The 21,643-nt window shown below is 34.8% G+C and overlaps 1 protein-coding gene and 1 long non-coding RNA gene across 5 annotated transcripts; one reads left to right on the forward strand and one right to left on the reverse strand.

The window, feature by feature from the left end:
• Positions 1-10,950: 10,950 nt before the first annotated feature.
• Positions 10,951-13,896, reverse strand: LOC119643010. Its single transcript, XR_005248196.1, has 4 exons — positions 13,819-13,896; positions 13,602-13,753; positions 11,531-11,811; positions 10,951-11,442 (listed from the first exon to the last, which is right to left on the reverse strand). It is a non-coding gene; the product is annotated as an uncharacterized LOC119643010 (long non-coding RNA).
• On the forward strand, positions 13,012-21,569 carry LOC119643009 (mediator of RNA polymerase II transcription subunit 26). Of its 4 annotated transcripts, XM_038042370.1 has the most exons (8): positions 13,643-13,729; positions 15,495-15,628; positions 15,693-16,059; positions 16,120-17,173; positions 17,242-17,706; positions 17,788-18,096; positions 18,167-18,277; positions 18,337-21,569. In XM_038042370.1, the coding sequence occupies exons 3-8, from the start codon at positions 15,994-15,996 to the stop codon at positions 21,411-21,413; spliced, it is 5,082 nt and encodes a 1,693-aa protein (XP_037898298.1). In that variant the 5' UTR covers positions 13,643-13,729; positions 15,495-15,628; positions 15,693-15,993; the 3' UTR covers positions 21,414-21,569. The 4 variants fall into 4 exon arrangements, with proteins under 4 accessions (XP_037898297.1, XP_037898298.1, XP_037898294.1 ...); XM_038042369.1 differs by lacking the exon at positions 13,643-13,729 and adding an exon at positions 13,012-13,094 and having other exon boundaries at positions 17,242-18,096; XM_038042366.1 differs by having other exon boundaries at positions 17,242-18,096.
• Positions 21,570-21,643: the final 74 nt, after the last annotated feature.

Consider the following 21,643-nt stretch of genomic DNA (forward strand, 5'->3'; position numbering starts at 1 on the left):
GTGGGTATAGATTTGGAGGCTGTTTCTAGGTTAAAATCCATTTTTGGTTCTATTATACTATCTGTTTTGCTGGGGTTAATGCCTTCTAGAGGTTGTTTGGTTTCGTCATTTTCTAATAGTTCTTTTGCAATTTGATATTTCTTCTTAAATGTTTCATTTTATTTAATACGTCTGGTTGTTCTGGTCTTGTATTAGTTTCTACTATGGTACGGACTCTAGTTCTATAATTTTCTAACTCTATTGTTGTGTTTTTACACAACAGTATTTCCTTATTCATTTTAATTTTTTTTATGTACTTTTGATATTCTTTCTATTTTCCATTAATTTTTTTTCAATACATTCTTTCTGTATTCTTTTTTCTTAATTTCTTATATTTTTTTTTTATGGTTGTTTTTGTTTGCTGTCTTTCTGTTTTCGAACCATCTTTCGATGTTGTCAATTTCTCTCCAGTACTGAGAGGAGATGTGCCACGGGATTAGTTGCTGTACCGCTTTTTTTTAGGAAGCCGAGGCGTTTGCGGTTCTTTATCAGTTTTCCTTCTCGTTTTTTTTTTTTGGTGGGATCTGGGTTAGTTTGTCTTCCTTTCCTTCTTTCCTCCTTTCCTTCTGGCATGCCGTCTTTGTATGTACTGCTCTATTGTGATCTTTTCAGGGCCTTCAAGTGGCATTTTATGAAAAGGAGGTGTGCGTCCAGGAAAGTTGGCTTTAATGTCCTCTAAACGGTATCGGTTGCAGGATCGCGTTGAAAAAAAGAAGAAATCTTTTGGACGAGAGGCAGGCTACTGCTGGATCGATTCTAGGATCGTGTAGGGCAGGATCGCCATGTAATGTGATTAAAGTTGGGTGTGATTTATTGTGTTGGTGATTTCAATTTTGGAGGAATCACTATTGTGGTGGAGATATCAATCTAACGTAACGTATGTTTAGTTTTTGATTTCAGACACGTTTATTTGTTTTTTAATTTTTCTAAATTTTAGAATTAATTATTCGTTTTCTAACTGCTGTTTATATACTATTTTGTACCTATTTTTTTACAAACGCAATTCTAAAGGAGAGATTTGCGGTAACTTTGCTAGGTTTAAACTCAATAGTAAAACATATTTGGTCTTAGCGCCAGTAAAAACTCAGAAAGCGTTGATCTTCGAGAAACTCATATAACAAATCAAAAGTGCATGTGTTCATCCTTAGAATTTCCTGAAATTTCTCATAATTGTGTGGATACATTTGCCCAAATAATATCGTAAAAGCTCCGTCAACTAAAAGAGTTTGAAAAAGTCGTCTTTTTTTGTAGAACCATATGTTTTTGTTTACATTTTCCGGTAAAACAGTTTAGTAACGCAGCTACCCATTGCTTTTACCACTTGGAAATTTTTAAGCCGAAAACGAAAATGACGCCGTATTATGCTCGCAATGTACAAACTACCTTTTTTAATAAACGAAACAAACATTATTGATAAATCAAAGATACGTCATCGCTTTGTTTCTTTCGAAAAACCTTTGCTGGAATACTGGCTGTTAAATTTTCGATCCTAGACTCTGCCCGTGACTAGGCGAAAAAAAGTAATTTTGTTAAATATTATTTTCTTTAAACACTGCAGTAACATTGGTCTTATCATAGGGACTTATCTCCTTTTATTTTGTTTACTTTAATTTTTCTTTATAGCTTTTCAAGGGCGGAATGTTTATAACATGCCAAAGCAGCTCCGAGTTCTGATTGCTTCTTCACCTGTTAGTTATGTGATCAATGTGGTCACCCAAAATGTACTGGTACAACAATCAGAGGTGCGAACGCAATCTTCCACCCTTCGACCATGTTACGTTAGTCACATCCTAACTTTAGAAAGCGGGACATAGCCGTTTTATCGACTCTTTATTTGAGATGCGCAAGGGGTCTCTCATTGTCTTGAAATTATGACAAACACAAGACCATGTTCGAAATTGCAATTAAGTAGAATACTCAGCTGAGTCCAAAAATTTTTGGGACTCACATGTTATGTGGCTTGTGGGTTTTCGTTCCCAGCTTGCCATAAATCTAATGCTTCTACCTTCTTGCTTTACCCCTTAATTGTCTCACATCATCAAATCTTTTAATGGCACTGAGTGGTGCGTCGTTACTTATCGATATAAACTCTATAGTTAACAACCCTACACGTACTAATACTAAACTTAAAAATCCCACTGTTAATAATTCTACGATTAGTTGTGCATAATCCTAGTTGATTGCTTTCACATAGTGCGAAAGTAATTGCTTCGAGTTTATATGCCCCAAAGATGTTCGCAAAAATGTTGCTACTGGACTTTGCTTTGTCATATTGAACTTTTTTCCATTCCCACATAGAAAATTATTAAATTTAAAAAAAAATTTCAAAATATTTTTATTGTACCGGGTCTTATAAAGTGCCACAAACAGTTACGACGTGGCTGTGACGTAGACGTTAACAGGTACTGGATGCATACTGCAGAGCAATGGCCTTTTTTTAAATAGATGTGATGTGCTTAGATTTGCCAGAATTCCATCTGGTTAGCTGTATAGTGATGTTACTAAGGTGTATTTGAACAAAGTTTGAAGCTTTGTTTTGACGATCGTTCCGCGTAAGTAAAGCCGTATATATAGCGACAGTGACATCTTTAGTCAGCGGCGTATTCGGCAAAGAAATATTATAGAGCATAGTGCCTAACACACTATTCTGTGGAATACCTCCACCGATGTCACTGATGTCTGATATTTCGGTGTTTAGTTTGGCCACAAACGAGAGTTTGTATAGATAAGAAGAAAAAACTAGATAAAAAGGTGCAGCAACAGTCTTTTCCCATTTAAAATGAAAAACAGCTTGTTTCACGTCCAAGAACACTGCTGAACACATTTGGTACGATTCGATGGCACTATTCAGGCGTACCATGAATTTTTAAAAGATATTCGAAAAGACAGATAAAAAACTTTTTGGCCAGTTAGACTTGATGTGATTCTTTGGTTTATCAGATTGAGACAGCATTATTATTACACCGTATTTCCACCAATCTCAGTAATGATTCAACAACATTGAATTGTAAGTCAGGAGTGCCTCTGAGCCTTAAGTTTTACACTAGGCAATCTAGCATTTATATCAGTTTTAGAATAGAACGCCTCGCAGGTTTTCAAATGAGAAACACAATTTACATCGAAATTAACTATGTGAGGGAAATGATCAGAACTCAAATAATCAGACTCTACTACACCTAAACGATATGCAGAAATACTAAAATAAACAAAAGAATCCGGGACGTCCTGGATTATTCTAGGAACATTTGGCCAGAGCGTGAGTCTCTCAGTCAAAAGTAGAGAATCTCTTTTTTTTCCTGTATGCAAGTTCCCTGCGCTTCATATTTTCCTGCTTTGAACCCCGCCAAAAGTGCTTAGTACTAAAGTCACATCTGCCAATGAATTTAGTCTTTAGAAAGAAATTATCACAATCATTACACTTCATATTGCCTTGAGGGAAAATATACAGAAAATCTTGGGAAGTCAGCATTGTCACATTTAATAAGAATTGTAGCAGATTGAAGGAGGGGCTTATCATAGTTTTCCAAAGTAAGCACTGTTTAATGAAAAATTTCATCAAATCTGTTGACCCCAGAGAGACTTGTTGTAGGTATGATTACAAGAAACAATATTCGATTAGTGAGATGAGTTTACGAAATTAGAAAAATATTCATATGGTGTAAATGTAAAAAAATTTCTGTTCCTCTTCAATGATTTGGTAGTTTGCATAACTTTACAGTTAGCATGATTATGATATTGAGGACATTAGCTAACACAACTTCAATTCTCTCCATTTGATATGTGTATGAATTATTATTTTCGAGGATGTAAGCGTATGTTTGTTTTGTGGGGAGCTGTTTAATATCAGAAAAAGCGTCGTTATCATAATTTATTCTTTAAAATCCTATATATTTGGCAGCCTCCATAGTGGGCAGCGTGATTTTTTAAACGATTAACATGACTTGACGAGTTTCTACCTTGTTTATATTCTGAAGTAGGATCATTGAGACCATATTTTTACATATTAATAATGTCTCTTACAATAAGCCTTGATACGGCCAAAAAGTTGGCACTAACGACATGGTACCATTTCAACAGTTTTTGTGGCAGCTTCAACAAAAATTAGCATAATTAATGTTTGGCATTGAAGAGCTCCTTGTTCCTCATCTTAGTGGTTTAATCAATGTAAAAACGATGCAGGTAGGGTCTGCTTTGTTACCGTACTTAGATCATTAATAATATTGCAGTAAGCATAAAATTGTGGAACATTTTTATTACTGACCTATAAGCACATTCTTGTCTGAGTTGAAACGTGTCAAAACCTATCTTATCATGGGCCTAGCTTGATTGTCTTTCAGACATTTATAATTAGACTTAATTTTTAATTAAACATTAACAATACTATAGATCATTTTATTTACAAATTCTAAATCTGGGATGAATATTAGCAGAGGGTTAAAATTCCCTTTGTGTCTTTAAAATTTACAGCTATTCTTCTCATTTTTGTAAACTAGCAACAACACATGAAAGAGCACTCTTAATTCAAATATGCATCGAAAATCGCAATAACGGTACTGCTGAATGTCCATAATGCCAACTTCCTTATGGTCTATTTTTCTGCTGAGAATATTGAAATCCTGCTATTATCGTTCTACAAAGTATTAAGCCTAAATACTTTTTACCCGTTCTGATGAAGCAGACTCGCGCTCGAAGCAGATGCCCGCCATGGTTTAACAAGACAATTAAATATTACAAAAATAGGAAAAAACAAACTTTTCAAAAAATGAAAAGTAGGACTGCTTATAACTATTTCGCCTATTCTGCTGCAACGCATCGATTTAATTATCTCAACCAGCAATGTTATTGCAGACGCCTTCAGCTGATAAAACATTTTCTGCTTGTTAATCCTAAATATTTTTATGAGTTTATCAATTCCAAAAGAAATATTTCCATATATCCTTCACATGGTTCTTTCAATGGTTCTGAGTCCTCTGATGATATTGAAACCTCGAATTTCTTCGCTGAATACTTGCAACGAAATTTTTCAACTGCTGATTCCGATTTAACTGTAATCTGTCTGCGTCTGATCACTAACTCGGTTTCGATTCCAAACTTGGTCATATCAGGAAACGACTTTTTACATGGTTTGATGTCTCTAAAATGAAGTTGCGTGCGTGGTACTGGCGGAATTCCCTTATATATATATCCAATCATGCTCTGACGAGCCATGTGATGTTATTTCAAAGATTTTTAATCAGTCCTTGAAATTAGGTGTTTTCCCTTTGTACTAAAATAATACTTTCCTTATTCCGCTTCACAAATATGGAAACAGACATCACCTTGAGAACTATGAAGGCAATGCCAAGTTGATTGTCTTACCTAAATTGTGTAAGAGAATTGTCACTAATTGCATTTAGCTTTTGCTATCAAATCTCATATTGCTCCATTCCAGCATGGCTTTCTGGAAGAAGGATCAGTGGTTACGAGTCTCTTAGAGCTTAATTCCCATGTTTTCCAGACTTTTTCTTGTGGCTCTCACAAGAGTGTAATATATGCTGATTTTAGCAAATTGATTGACTTAGGTAACCATAATTTATTGATCTTCGAACTCCATGCCTCTGGCTTTCTTTTCTACTTAGTGAGATGGGTTCTATTTAACTTCACCATCTCGGATGAATTTCCTGTGACGTCTGGCGTCTCTCAGGGCAGCCCCCTAGGTCTCCATTCAATTAGTTTATGCATTAATGATCTTCTCTCGCTGATTAAATCCAACCAGATCTTAATGTACACTGACGACGTTAAACCTGTTTTCTTCTTTCTCCTTAGAATTGCAGTCGCATTAGCTTCAAATTGACTTGATTAATTTGGTTATATGGTGCGCGTTAAATTTTATGAAGTAAAACTTAATAAGTGCAAGAAGCTTTCTTTCTCAAGGGGCAATTCATTCAATACTGAGTATTGCAATGATTCACATAAATTGGAGAACGTAGATTCGTTCGTCGATTTAGGGATTCTATTCAATCAAAGATTACGTTTTAAGTTTCACATTAAGCTCTCTTTAAATAAAGGTCGGTTCGCGTTTGCTTTCATTAAAAAGTGGTCAAAAGAATTAAAGGATTCTTGCATTACAGAAAAGGTACATATGTGCTTAGTTAGACCAATACTTGAGTATGACTGTGGGGTCTCCCTTGTATGGGTGTTATGTAGATTCCATTGAATCTGTTCAAAAGCGATTCTTACTGTTTACCCTTAGGAATTTGGGTGGGATCTGCTTGCGTCTTTATGGAAACAGATTGCTTCCGTTATCCTTATCGTTAATTGAGAAATGTAGTTTAATTCTTGCTGTTTTCTTCTGAATTAAGATAATTAATGGTGCTATCGACTCGTCCATACTGTGAGATATGCTTTAATGTCCTTAATCGCTTCTCTACGCACTTAATCTTCATTAAACTGAGTCAATGTAAAAATAATTATCAGATGTTTAATCCGTTTAGATTTTGCAGAAATCTAAGTGATGTCTATTACTTAATCTCAATATCGGATTCTTTAAAGTCTATCAAAACAACGTTGCTTAATACGCGCGATTTGCCTATATCGTAATTAAAGTAACTTTTAACCTTAATATAATAATTAATAATATAAAATTAATTGGTGTTGATTACTGTACTGGTTGCTAAGCCTTTACCTGTTTGCGATGGCTTAGGGATTCACTTGCAATTTGGTTCTGTTCTGGTTGCAGGAGTGCCTCTGTGCTGGTTGGAAACCAAAAAAAAAAGTGCAAAGTGCATGAACGTTTGAAAGTTTCAGTGTAACAAGCTGCGATTTGTAAATTTTATAAAAATTTAAACAAAATTAAAATTACAAGCGGAAAAACTATGTACTGAAAACCGGATGTGTATATTTTATCTCCTGCTGCTTTACATTAACAACCATTGTATGAAATATTCAAGAATACGAAAGCAAAAGTACTTTAGCCGATTAGTTCGAACCGATAGATATTATATAGGATAACACAATTTAAACACCGATATAATGTAAATCAAAAAAGCGAAAAAACACAAGTACAATGTTGTACATGTAGCATCAGACCCTTGCTACAAGATACCTAAGAATTTTATTACGAAATTTTCTTCCAAACATCCACATAAATTAAAAAGGCCAATGCTCTGTTGAGGAAGGAATTACGAGAATCAAGGGCACTTAGTTTCAAACTTTTTTCGAAAAGAATTCACAGAAATACATCAATAAAAGTTGTCTGGAGCAAAATCAACAAACTCCATGGAACTTCAAATTTGAATGAACTTTCTGCCAGATAAGATTTCTAATTATTATGGAAAAGTGTGATATACTCCTCTGACAGCAACTTTTCCAGTGCTTTCATCGAAAATAAAAGGTTTCCGATTTCTCTTTCAAATGCTATTGGCAGTGCCATTTTCCTGGAAAATTGTATATCTACCTTAGAACTTAAAAGTTGTCCCTCCAAATCGAGGGGCAGGTCTAGATCGGATCTCATTTGAAATGAGATGTCTAATTTAAATAAATTCCTGGACCTATAAAATACTGTATTTTTGACTGGTCATATACCCTACATGTGGAAACTGGCAGCAGTTGCTCCAATTCCAAAGTCAAAAAATCGCATCGGACTGTCGTCCAATCTCTTATCTTGCCTCTCAAAAGTATTCGAAGAGATTATAGCGTCTAGATCACCTTGTTTTCTTAAGTCCAAGAACCTGATAACAAAGCAACAAGTTGGTTTCAAGCGGGGTAGAAGGCGCGTCGACGCTTTTTATATATTGATTATTTTACAAGCAAAGCATTTTGCGAATCATTTCTAATTGATTTCGAAAAACATTTGACAGAGTAGGTCTTCATGTTATTTTAAGGCTCTTGAAATCATGGAATGTTGGGCTCAAACTCTTCAACTACATCAAATCATTCATGTCGCATCGGCGGTTTGAAGTTAGAATTAACAATCATCTGTCTGATTCCTTTCCGCTAATGAATGGCATTCCACAAGGATCTTTTCTTTCTGTCATACTCTTTCAGATCGCTTCCAATGAAATTAGTAAAATTCTTTGCCGCGTACCCAGATTCGAACATTGTCTCTACGCGGACAATGTACACATTTAACAAAAGAAAAAGATAGCACGAAGGCAATCAACATCCTCGAATCTATTGGACGAGAGATCTCCACATGGGCAGACTCGTCAGGCGCCAAAATTTCTATACAAAAATTAAAAAACGTACACTTTTGTCAAATGCAGATATGTGATGCGGAAATTTACTGATGCATATTAATGTCTCACCAGCACTAAACGTGCAGGCGCTCCATTTTCTCGGGCTCACGTTTTCCAACAAATATCGTTGGAAAACACACTGTCTTCGGTTAAAAAATTCTATTTTAACAAGGGTGAATTTTATACAGTACGTTGCTTGCTTACCTTACCAAAGTGCTTGTTTCAGCAAAATCAACTAATTTATAGCAATAACTGCAAACTTAATATCAACATCCTTAAACCGGTCCATCTTAGAGCAAGTTGGTATGCTTTTCAGATGACGCCCATCAACAATATTATAATTGAAACTAGTCTCCCAGCTTCGGAATGTGGACTTCATGAGTTAAAAGCTAGAATCGTCCCCAAGCTTCTTAATTCAAACAAATCTATTCTCGGTGAAGTTGTGAGAAAAGTTATTATTGCCAAGAAAATTCGAGAGTCCCCGCATCTGCAATTCACTACATCGCAAAGGAATTGAACACTTCCTTAAAAATTTTCCGCTATTTTGGTTTTAAACCTCCGTGGATTTTAAAAGATTACTCCTTGGGCATTTCGTTGTTTATGCACAAGAAAGAAGATATTTTAAATTACGTCTTCAGGAATCTAACAGCTTAAAAGCCCGAGTACTGAAGAATAACGGTTGGAATCTTTTATACACAGCTCAAAATCTTCTGGTCTGCCACCTGCTCGTGGCGTAGAAGCTTCAGGTCAGGTTCTTCTCCATCATATACTTCACGAAATTATTTCAACCTTCACTACCGAAGCCATAACTATCGTTCACGCTGCGAACCTTTCCCATAAAAACAAACTCAAAACCGTCATTGTTACTGACAGTTTGTCCGTATTACAAGCTATTCGGAATCGTTCGACTTCGAGATGGAGCACCATCAACAAATTAAGGAATATCATTACAACACACAAAATTATAATGCTTTGGGTACCAAGTCATATCGGTTTATTGAGAAATGAGCAGGCTGATCGAGCGGCAAAGTATGCTGCTTCTGCTCCTCTAACTAAGGACGATGTCATGGAAAAGTTGGATCTTCAAAGATACCTTGGAAAAAAAGTTAAAGAGAAAATTACAGAAGGAAATCTACAATACCATCATCAGCACTACTCTTCTATTAACCTTCAATTAATTTCACCTTCATTTCCAAGAAATGTTGGGAAAATCAAAATTGAAACATTTCCGAGAATTCGCCTTGGTCATACAATTGCTACTCACTAATGGATCTTAAAGAAGTCCTTCTCTCCAATCTGCAATTGTGGACAAATTCTCACAATAAGGCACATCCTCTGTGACTGCCTTAATTTTTGCTTGGCTAAAAGTATTGCATTTGGAGCGACTAATCCTATGGACATTCTACAATCAGCTACAGAACAGAATATCAATACAATATATTATTTTATTAAAACTACTAGGCTTAATATCTAACATACTTTTATAAATTAGAGCCGATAGCTTGTGTTGCTAGTGCTCAATGTTTTTTTTTTAGTCTAAGAATTTATTTCATTAGTCTAAAATTATAATAATAATAAAAAGTAAGCTAAGTTCAAGTTTTTATAAAAAACACATATGCAACGCGATATTATAATGGAATAAAAAAGTTAAAAATGTATTCAAAAATTAATATCTATCATATATTGAAGCTCGTTTTATCAACAATAAAATAAAAGTAAATTCAAAAGTCGATTGAAAGAAACGTATTTAATATTGTGAAATCGTCTTGTATCAAGTCCGTGTTATAATTTTCGCAGATTTTGTACCGTGTTGCGTCGAAACCGTGGCTTTACATGTACTATATTAAGCGGAGAACGCCTGTAAGTACACTTTAGTGCTTTATTAATTAGTATTGAAATAGCAAATCTAATTTTTGTTTAGTGCAGATTTAGTGATTTAAATAACGGATTTAATGTTTTTTTTTTTTTTTTGCTAGCAAAATGAAGACCAGAAGCGGAAAACGCCATCTAACTTGCGGTTTGCTTGGAAACCAACTCGAAAATGAAAAATGATTCAGAGACGAACTCGTACAATTAATAAGAAGCAATACCAGTTGTTAAGGAGGAAAATCGACCAAGACAAGTCATTTAACGCCGTGATACTTGAGCTGAGGAGGGAAAAGAATGATTTCCCTCGCTAAATTCCATGTGATTTCAAAGAGGATGACGAGTTATTTAATGAAACTATTTGTGTTCTTTTTCTAATTTAGTTTTGAAGAAGATCAAGTTAATTTGGATTTCAGATCGTTTTATTTATTATTTATATATTTCATCTATCGATATATTAATAGTAAAATGCGGTGAAAGATAAAAATGTAAACTCAAAATTTTGAAACTATATTATTATATGTGTTATCCTTGAAGCAAGGCTTGGGCTAATTGTTGACCACATCTATTTAAAAGCTTGGAGTGATACACGATAAATTAGTTTGTTAAATGTTTCTTTAATTGTTGTGTTTCACTTTGTTGATGATTTCTTATTGTTTACTAATCTCTTCACTATTGCTTATAAGCAAACTTATATCGTAACTTGTTTGTACTTACGCTGGGCTATTTGATTAATCGAGCCTCTTGTCTAATGTAGGCTATTGCTTTAAGTCTCAGTTGTGCTAAACCAGATTATTAAATGTTGGTTATTGCTTACAGACACTGTTGTGCTAAACTAGGTTATTATAATTGGAGTAAAGTTTTGTAAAATGCAAAGCTTGCATAAAGTAGATTAAATAGCAGTAAGTAAAATAAAATAGATCAAAGCAATAATCCTACAGTAGAAACGTACATGCAACTATGCAAACATGTATATGTACAAATACATTCTTTTACTTTTACATTTTCAGCTAGTGTAGGGGTAGTAAAAGCATCCCATAGAGTTCTTCTCTGTTTCATAACGGTTCTCTTTCGCGAAAGTCGCGAAACATACTACGGATCTCTTAAAAATTCAAGCATTTCTGCCTAATCGTTCTCTGTTTTGCTTTGATTTTGTTGAATAATTATAGTTTTTTCTTCTTTGTATACAGAGTAGGTATGAGCTTAGCCAATGGAATATAACTTATGCATCCAGTTCAACGAAAATTTGTACAGCTTGAGTGTTTAAATGCGATCAGATTTAAAACTGTGACTTTGAATTTTAAGCCGACAGAGAGTAACCCTGAAAATTTGTTAGCAAGATAATTTATTTCTTTATTCTTCATGCAACTCTGAACAAGTAACATCAACACAAAACATGAGATATTTACCTTTTTTCTAATGTCACAGATGTGAGGAAGTGTATTTAACAGCTGTTGAGCACCCGTTATTCAAAAAACACCGAAATTCGGCAAACAATGCCGAACGCTTTTACACGTGATGCAAACCAACTAAAAAGTGAAAGCGTTAGCAGTTTTGTTGTTTTACAGATGCGAATGTGCATGTGGGAGAGGTATATTTGAACACCTGCGCATGCTGACCACTATCATCAGAAAATATCAGGAATTTGGCCAATTTTCATCAACAAATATCGAAAATTAGGCAACTGTCCCTATTAAGAAAAAACTTGGCATATTATTCACATTAAAGCTGGACTATAAAGCTGAAGTAAAAGATATGGAAATCGACTCCATAACAAAGTGCTTGTAATTGTGAGAAATGATAAGTGCGAGCGAAACATAGTCAAGCAGTATATTTTTCTATTAGTCTGACACAGTTTCGATTAAAAGAGACGTACGTTTGCAGTCGGAAACAAGACATTCCCATTAAAGTTACACCTGAAGTCAATGAAAATTTTGCAATTTAACAAATGCAATAACACCAGGCTTGAATTAAAATATATTTCCTAAAATGCTTGTATTTGTTGTTCTTTTGATTACACGTTCTCTCTGTAATTTTTTTGCAATCCATCCAATCCATAGTTGTGATTTCAGAATGATGCATTTTTAAAAAACCAAGCTTTCATAAATTCCAATAAGATAAAGGTAAACTTATTTATACATTTTAAATGCGGGTTATTTTCAGTTGCTTAAAAAATCTTAGCAAAGATGATAAAATTAAAGTCTAACACGCATTTTGAAATTTACATATAATTTCACTCGTTTCTATAATTTCTATATTTTGAACAAACTCTATATGGCTATGTCTATTATCAGACTCAAAATATTTTACATTAATACAATTCCGTTGTTTTAGTCTCGTTGACGTTCTTCGTGTGGTAACGCATCATTTAACTGTACAATGAATTTTATAGGTAAAAAATAGCGCAATTAATACATGTTATTTTTTAAATGAAAAACATTTTTTGACTGGTTAAGCTTAGCGTTACTCGATTATTTTACTTAGGCAAAGTCAAATGAATGCATAAATTGATAATAGAAGTCAACTGTTAGGAATGATTTTTGAAAAATTTTTTCCCCCAAAACAGCTGTTTTATAGTTCAGCCATGATAAATACGCATACACTACAAAACCCGACAAATTTACTTCGTGTGCATGTGTGATGTGTGACATCTGATAGTTTATATCACGTTTGACACTTCAAGCATGACAATGAAATTAAGCAAAGTAATTCAGAAAAACAAAAGAACATAATAAAGCCATTGAGGGGAAATTCATTCATTCAGCAGCAGAAGAATTCGTGAATTCATTCACTAGTATTCAGCAATCTACGAAATGATAACATTTCGATTAATTTTATAAGTGGTTAAAGCCAAAGTAGACATCCTGCAAGTACTAATTTTCTAATGATTAAAAGTGTTTTATGAGTACCAGAAAGTTGAGTGACAGCATTGTCAATCACGATAATTTTTAGTAACATTAACAAGAGCAACATGTAAACTATCTTTCTTCAGATTTTATGGTGTGCTGCTATGGGAAATGCTGGCTTAGCTAGCTATAATCCATTTACATTTTCTGTTAAACCAGACATCTATAGATTTAAAATGTCCAACTTTGTGACCGCATGCATTTATGTTCAATGGAAACAGATTGAAAATGGAATTTTATTTTTCATTGTTGGCTACTAAAACAATAAATTATACTGATAAGCAACAAGCTTTCAGTCTCCATTTGATATTATTTTGACTATAAATCCTTATGTATTTAACGGTAGTATAAATACATAAAGCCTATTCTTTAGAACATATATGTATTTACAAAGGCATGCAACGGCATGGCTTGACAAATAGTATCGCCTCAGCTATTTTTTTTTATTTTATTATCTAATGTCAAAACAATTGAATATCAAATATTAAACTTATCATTAGGTAAATATAATCACTATACGACGAGGCGATTTGTTGTTGTATTTAATTTAGAGTTATAAATGTGAGTGCCATACCATGCTGTCTCTTTTGCTCAGTACTTTTTTGTTTCATTTCAACTTCGCATAAAATTTCAGCATTTATAGAGCATGCCGTGCGTGCATTAACTAATTTTTTCGACGTTCTCGTGTCAAACAGAAAAGAGGTATTTCCACTTTTGCTTTATGTTCTAAAGACGAAAAATAAACGAAATGAAATAAATGAAGTAAATTCAGTTAATATTTTTAGTTGTACCTTTAAGTAAAATAAGGAGTGTAATATGAATGTGTAACATAAAAATAAAAACCTCAACGTTGTCACTGCCATCACTATTAAAAAAAGTAGAAAATCTCGTAATGCCTAAAAATTGCGTGAAATTGGGTACCAAACTAAATAACTTTTGCAAAAGTTAAAAGAAAAATAATTTTTTAATATTTAATACTACGCGAAGACGCGTGTGTCAACAAAATTGAAATTATAGAACTATAGTTTTATGAACTGCCATTGTTGGCTGTGAATCATGTATAGTTTAGTTGCCATATGTTATTCAGTAAAGCGTACAAATATCAATAAAATAATACAAGAAAAAACATATTAATGAGCACAAGAAAAGATCTAAAAGCTTTGTAAGCCATGTAAAAAAAATGAAGACAGTGACACTATAATGAAGCTTATGCTATAAAGGAGTTCGAGATGTAACCAACTTCATCTTTTTGGCGGACAATATTTTCGAATTTCAGTGGGAATGTTGCAACTATAAAGTTATCAAGAAACAAAGTGGAGTTTGTAAAAACCACCGTTTTAACAAATTTTGTAGTGAACAGTGGGACGTGTCCACGGCACATAGATATCTGTGTGTATCTGACGTAATTGTAATAGAGTGGTATTTTACATTTATAAAAGTTCCTTTTTCTTCATAAATAAATCTCAAAAAGACCCTATATGGAAAACACACTGTAGCGATGCTTGCGCGATTTTCATATTGACAGTGGTTCCAGTATTTGAATGAGTTTCGCAGCGTATTACGCAGCTCTCATATATAAGTCGCAATCTTCACATTACATGTAAATCGTAATAATTTCCTGTATCGCAGAATAAGAATGTTTTGTCATCTAAAATCAAAATGTAAAATATATCATCTGATAACAATTTCTTCTTCTTAGCACACTTGTTGGATAAAAAAATTTGTGAAATGGGCAAATATATAGTTAGCGTTTGGAATACCACATTTAAAAAAAATTAATGAATTAGACTTTCTCGATTTTTCTCGGATTTCTTTTCAAAGGGTTTTTGCAATTTTCAGTTCGACTGGTTTGTCATTTACTCCGTCCTGCCGTGCAGATGAAATACATCAAGGATCTATCACATGTGATTAACCGTTTTGTTGTACCTCCCAGAAAAGCTAAATTTCAAATGTGACATTAAAATTAATTAATACATCCGCATAAATATCTACGAATAATTGTCACCTACCATTGCTGAAAAGCAATGTGTTGTTTACACTACGTTTCGTTAATGCATTTTCAGACTGTTTTTGTTACCGTTAGTTTATTCATTAAAAGAAACACGTTCGATTTGTGAAATGTATATAAATGTATTCGAAATATTTTACATCGAAGGTCTTATAAATGGTGAAATTTACTTATATGTGTTTGTCTCTTGAAATCGTGTGTATGTTATTTAAACTAAAAGCATTACCTCTCCATTATAAAAAATTGTATATAAATATGTACGGTCTTTCTATACGCCAACGGGACGTACACACACGTATACACATACTCAATCCATATGTGGACACAACATACACACATTTATATATATGTATGTATATATAAATATATGTCCAAATATGTATATACACCATATATACACCATATATCTCTGTATACATATATATGATGTATATATACCATGTTCCACTTCTGTTATAGGCGTGTCTGCGCACGTGGGCAATTGTACGCCGAACTCTTATATGGCCGCGTATCATATTTACATCAACTTGAGGATCCAGAAAGACAGACAAACGAATATAGTTTCTTGCCTATAAAAAAATTTCAATTGATGGGTACGTACTACTCGCTTTAAGAGCTCTGTTACTTCCTCACCTGATACTTTTCATTCCATTCTAGAACCTTGGGCTTTTATATTAAGTGCGGTGTTGCATATATAAAAAATTTTACTTAAATCATCTGTGTCTAAAACTACATTTGGTTCTCTCCGTTTCAACTAATTATTTTCGAAAACTGTTTGGGGCTGTCTTAAATATTAACTTGAAATGGATTGACTTTTCGATGGTAACGACGGTGGCATCGATAATTGTTTTGATATGGTTTCGGATCTAGCGACTGGAAAAATTTTCTGAAGCAACAACTAAAGTAACTAAAACAAAATAACCGGTAAAAAAACCGAAACAATTCATATTGGTTCTAAATGAATAATAGGCAGATTCTAGATCTAACCTTACGTTTATCGCAAGCACTAGATCAAAATTATGATGTAAGTTAAACTGACAATTGCACAGCGTTTCCAAATTCAATAACTAATAATTATATAAAGGTTGTTAATATGGACGCTGTTCTATCTGTTATCACAACGCTTGAAAGCACGACAGTTACAAAAGCACATTTGGAGACCACCCGATTGGCGAAGTACATTAATCAGTTGAGACGGCGTACAAAGTGTGAACATTTGGCTCGACGGGCCAAGTCGCTCCTGAAAAGGTGGCGTGAAATGGTTGGCATGCAACAAACCCATCAAAATGAAGCAACGTTAACTACGACCTTACATGTAAACAATACTCCTCTCATATCGGGCCTTTCTATGTCTAACTTTGGAGCGGAGCCATCGCAACCACCGTCGCAAGCAACTCAGATGCGTTTTCAATCTGATTCTGCTAACTATAGCCTGCAATCCAATCAAAGTTACCCACAGTCCCAGCGACCATTGCAATTTCACTCTCAAACTGAACGGAATTTACCAAATGATTTCATTTACTCTAGAAATATTGAAGCCAATAGCGATTTTCTGCCTAACACTACATCGAACTCTGCTCCAATTTCATCCTTGACCAAAAGTGCTAATCTAAGCAGTACAAAGAGATTAAGCAGAAACGCGTATGAGCAGAAGCAGCAACAACCCACAAGTTTTGCCAATCTATTATCGGGCCTAAATGCTAGCAGTGATAACGTATGTGGTAATTCGAGGGGTTCATCGGTAAAGCCGCATAAAGCAATTGCAAAACGTGATACTGATACGGTACAAGCAGTAGAGACTTTAATCATAGACCATTCTTCGAATTCAAATTCCGAGATCGTATTTATGCCCTCCAATTGTACGAATTGCACCAAAACTGCAAATGTTCCTCCGATAATCATTGATCTGCAAGACACAAATTCCGTGGAGACCAATGAACACCATTTAGTTGTTGATCCAAAAGTTAATAGCATATCGTCTTCATCCAAATCTCGAAAATCCAGGGTAAATAAAAAACGTCGAGAGGCAACCAATTCCATTGAATTCGACGTGGCTTCTCTTGACAACGATTGTGTGAGCAAACCTTTCATTGGAGAGACAAAGTCGTGTTCAGTGTGTCCTATATCCAGCATCTCTGGTATGCTTATCAATTTTTGCGAAAGAGAAAAACTACGAAAAACCACTAATTTTTTTTTTATCTTTTAGAAATTCTTTCGCTTTCAAATAGTTCCATAAGTTCAGTATTTCCTATGGAAAAAATAATGGTTAATGCGAATTGTTCAGTGTCCATGACGAATAATCAATCACAAGTTGTGGACAAAGTGCCTAAGTCAGATTTGACATTTGCCGGCAAATTCAAACAGGCTTCAGGACAGCCCACGTGTGACCGTGTTTCAGAATACAAATGTAACCGTGACGTTATTATTGATGGCGTGAGCTCTACCGCCAGCAACAACAACCAAAGCTCTTCACCTAACGTACTGGATGTGAAGATATCACCAAAAACATCAACTAAGTTTACACACTTTGGCGGTGTGGGAATTAACTCAAATGATAGCACCTCAAACAGTCGTATTTCACAGTTTGAATTGGGTAAAGCTGAAAAATTTCCGCATGTTTTTTACAACACAAGTCAAAACAATGACGACACAATTGTTCAAAAGCAACAAGGTACATATAAACATGAGAATTACACCCCGTCTACTTACTTAAAAGATTCGATTGTGCCCATACTTGAAATGAAACAAGCAGTGTCACGTATATGTACTACAGATGAGGTAAAGGTGCCAAAGAAACGTGGGCGTAAGAAGGGTTCTAAAGGGATTGATTCCATTATTGCAAAGGAAGTCAGCTTATCATCCGAAATGCTAATATCATCGTTGGGTATTGGAGTTAAAAAGGTGAAAACAACAAAAGAGCTTTATGCTGAAATAAAAAGTCGTAAATTAGTTGCAGAAGCATCTGAGCTTGCAGAAGTAGTAATATCGCCCTCCACTAGCATAAGCTCGCAACTACAGAGTCAACAACAAGCATTTTCAGGGCCCGAATCGTCTTGTTCAGGTATGAAACATATATATAATAGCAACCACATCAAGTAGTACGGCATTTTTTTTTTCTATGAACAAATAAGAGCCTTCACTACATTCACCGCGTACCTTAGATGCCTGCTCAACAAATGCTACCATGTCTACCGTCGCCACGCGCTCTACACCCGACAAATCAATTGCGGAAACTCATCCAGGTACTGTATAATATATGTTTATTGAAATTGTGTTTCCTGCTCTTTACGTAATATTGTAGATGATAGCTTTACGCTGACAGATGATAGTATACTGGCTTCAAAGATGGTATCGATAACTCCACGGGAAAATCATACGCAAGACGCAAATAGTAATTCCTGCTCTGACATAAAATCAGAGTCATTAGAAAACGCCTGTAGCGTTGCTGTAACAACAGTGAACTCAATTTCAGCGATAAGAGCTCAGATTTGTGAGCTGACTAAAAAATTTGTTCCCGTTTCGCTGATTAAATTTACGGAAGACAGCTTACCATGTACTTGCACGACTGTCGAGATAACGCCCGAGAAATTCAGAGATGTCGACAAATTCAAGAAAGTTGACGAAGATTCAACCAACATTAATCAAACGAATTCCAACATAACCGTTGCTTTGGAACAATGTCAAATGCCGGTAGCAGCGGCTGCTGATGAACTTATAGCCTCAAAAGTTGTTCAACACGATATAATTGCAAATTCGCAGTTATCATCAAGTTTAACTTCATGCCTCACGCCAAGACTAAAGCATAAGAAATCGATATTTGATTTCGATTTTGATGATAATGAAGAAGACCCTTTGCATACAATAATCGCGGATTTGGCTGCTAACAAGAAAAATGGGTCTGCTTGCAGCGGAGACGAAGAGAGATCGAATGAAGCGTGCAATAAACGAAGTTTAGTTGAAAAAGAAATCGGGAAGGAAATATTAATTAGTAGGTTTACCTCCCAAAGGCAGCAACCAAATCAACACGTTTTATCACCTACTCGTCATCCTAACATACCCATTTATCAAACACAGGAGGATCCGAAATGCAAAGCAAAATATCGATTTGAAATTGAAACCCAACAAATCACTGGATTTCACATTAAAGCATTACATAATACTTTCATAGAGCACGTTAACGGCAATTGGAATCATTCATGCGAGCTGAAAAATGTGATCGTAGAAACTGATTATTTAGATAAGAAGAAAATGGTTGACGGCTATAACGTGGTCCCTCGATATGGGTCCCTTATAAAAGAACGCATTCTTAAAGATCTCACTGCTGTACTTTTTACAAGTAATTACAAACGTAAAAGGAATTCATTGTTAATAGAAAAATTAAAGAACTTGCCATTCCTTGGTGTGGCGAGAACAACTTTGGTAGGAAACTCTATACAGAGAAATAACACGGAAACTCGAAGTACCTTGTCGATGGTTGATGAAGAAAATCAGCAGTTAGAAAAAAGTGAAATATCAACTTCTGCTAATTATGAAGGGAGCGCTGACCCTGTAACAAAAGACGACATTAATCTATTTGTCAATGTGTCTGATTCTTCACAGACCACTCCTATACGTACTGGTAACTATTTTAGCGATCAGACGACAACTGCACCTCTTTTAGTTTTAGCAGCACCACATTTAAATCGAAAGCATATTGAAAGCGATGATAATAGTGTAAGTTGTTTAAGGAGGCGACGAAAAAGTGAGGGCAATGCTTCTAGTGATAATGAAACAAAACTAATTAATGAGCCAAAATACTACGACAAGGAAAATACTCGTTGTGAGCAAGATAAGGAAGGTTTTTGGAAAAGCAAATATAGGAAGCGTAAAATAATGGAAAAAAGGACTCTAAGTAAGCATGGATGTCGTCGGACTATTAAGAGATTGAAAACTGCCGCTAACAGTGATATAGCTACGCACAAGCAAGTAGCGTTAAGCAATACCAACATCAATAGCACAGATGAAGAAGAAGATCTATCTGAAATCGATAGCCACTTTATTAACGAAAATTCTGCTGTAGTAGAAACTAATGACGATGAAGATGAAGACGATAAAATGGACAACTGCATTTCTGAAAAACGTAATCTAGCAGCCTATGATGAGGGAAGCAATGAGTGCGGTGGTGATTTTCATGAAGTAATAGCTCGTTCATCTAATTCTACCTCAATAGTGCTTACTATAAAGAAGACTCCTAGCAAAAGTAAGTTCCGTACAAACCCATACGCCAATTCATCGGAAGCTTTCGTAAATATTGGGAAAAATATGTACACTCAAGACAGATATATAGAACCAAGGGGAAACCCCGCATTAGCAGCTAGCTTAATTACAGCCGAAGAAAGCCAAGTTCAGCAAGAGAAAACAGGTTGCAAGTTAACTTCCAAATTTCAAAGACGGGACGATGTTAAAACCCTAGGGACGCAAATTTCAATAAGAGGGAGCTTAGAAAAAAAAATGGGTTCTTCTAAAGGGAATTTACATAATCAGTTGTTTTTTTCGGAAGAACTTGGCGCTTCAATATTAGACGATGTCACTGATTTTAGTAGCGAAGAGGAAGTTGGCAGTGCGCATCTAGAGAATGAGAAAAGTGGCTGCTACAAAAAATTGGTTGAAGCGCATGAAGAAGTAAGCCGTATTAAACTTTCTTGTGAATTTAATACAAAACAGTTGCAAACTTCCATATCTCCGTCTGAATCAGAATATTTAACCGGCAGTTCAAATACTTCAATAAACGTTTGTCACCGTGATTGTGATGATAATGGAAATTGTGACAAACATATTGGCGACGACGATTTGCCATTGGAAAATAATAATCTTCTTTCGTCATTCAATAATATTTATTATTTTTCAAGTCAAGAAAAGCTGGGGCATGAAAGTAATCAAGAAACTCTTTCTCCATCTCTGCAACATCATAATAAATTAATGATTGAACAAATCCCAAATGCAATTTGCGATGTCTATAGTGTATACACAACTAATAATCATAGTGGTAAATATATTAATTTGAAGGGCTTAGTTGATAAAAGCGCGTGTGCGAAAAAAAACTTAGATCCTACTGATGATATTAATAACGACAGTGGCAGTGGTGGTAGTAATACTTGGGATGAAGATGAGAGGCAACTTCGTCAGCAGGTCAAATCAAAGACAAAACAGGTTGATCAATCTAAATTTGCCGTTCCATACGAGGAATATCGTATTGGCGTACGGGCATTCGATAAGGACACACCTCAGCATGGAAACTCTAGCCGCCTACAACAGTTTAAAGAATGGCACGAAGTCTTACAATTGCATTCTTACAACGATGAACTGTTAACGGTGTTACCCTATGTAGTCTTAGAATAAAAATTACCTGTTAAAATATAATTCTTGGAATTCGCCTTTATTGTAATTTCTGTCTGCTGTTTGCTTAAATAATTTTAATATAAAGATTGCTTTCGAAAAGAATGACTGTGTTATTTACATGTTTCTTTTTGCTTGCTATGCTTTAAAAATTGATAATCAGCTTTTATCAGTTTAAGGTGGATACTTTAAGTGGGATACTTTCATCAAATTTTGCAAGTCATATTTTGACT

Source organism: Glossina fuscipes, unplaced genomic scaffold, assembly GCF_014805625.2.
Source record: "Glossina fuscipes isolate IAEA_lab_2018 unplaced genomic scaffold, Yale_Gfus_2 308, whole genome shotgun sequence".
Classification (NCBI taxonomy): Eukaryota; Metazoa; Arthropoda; class Insecta; order Diptera; family Glossinidae; genus Glossina; species Glossina fuscipes.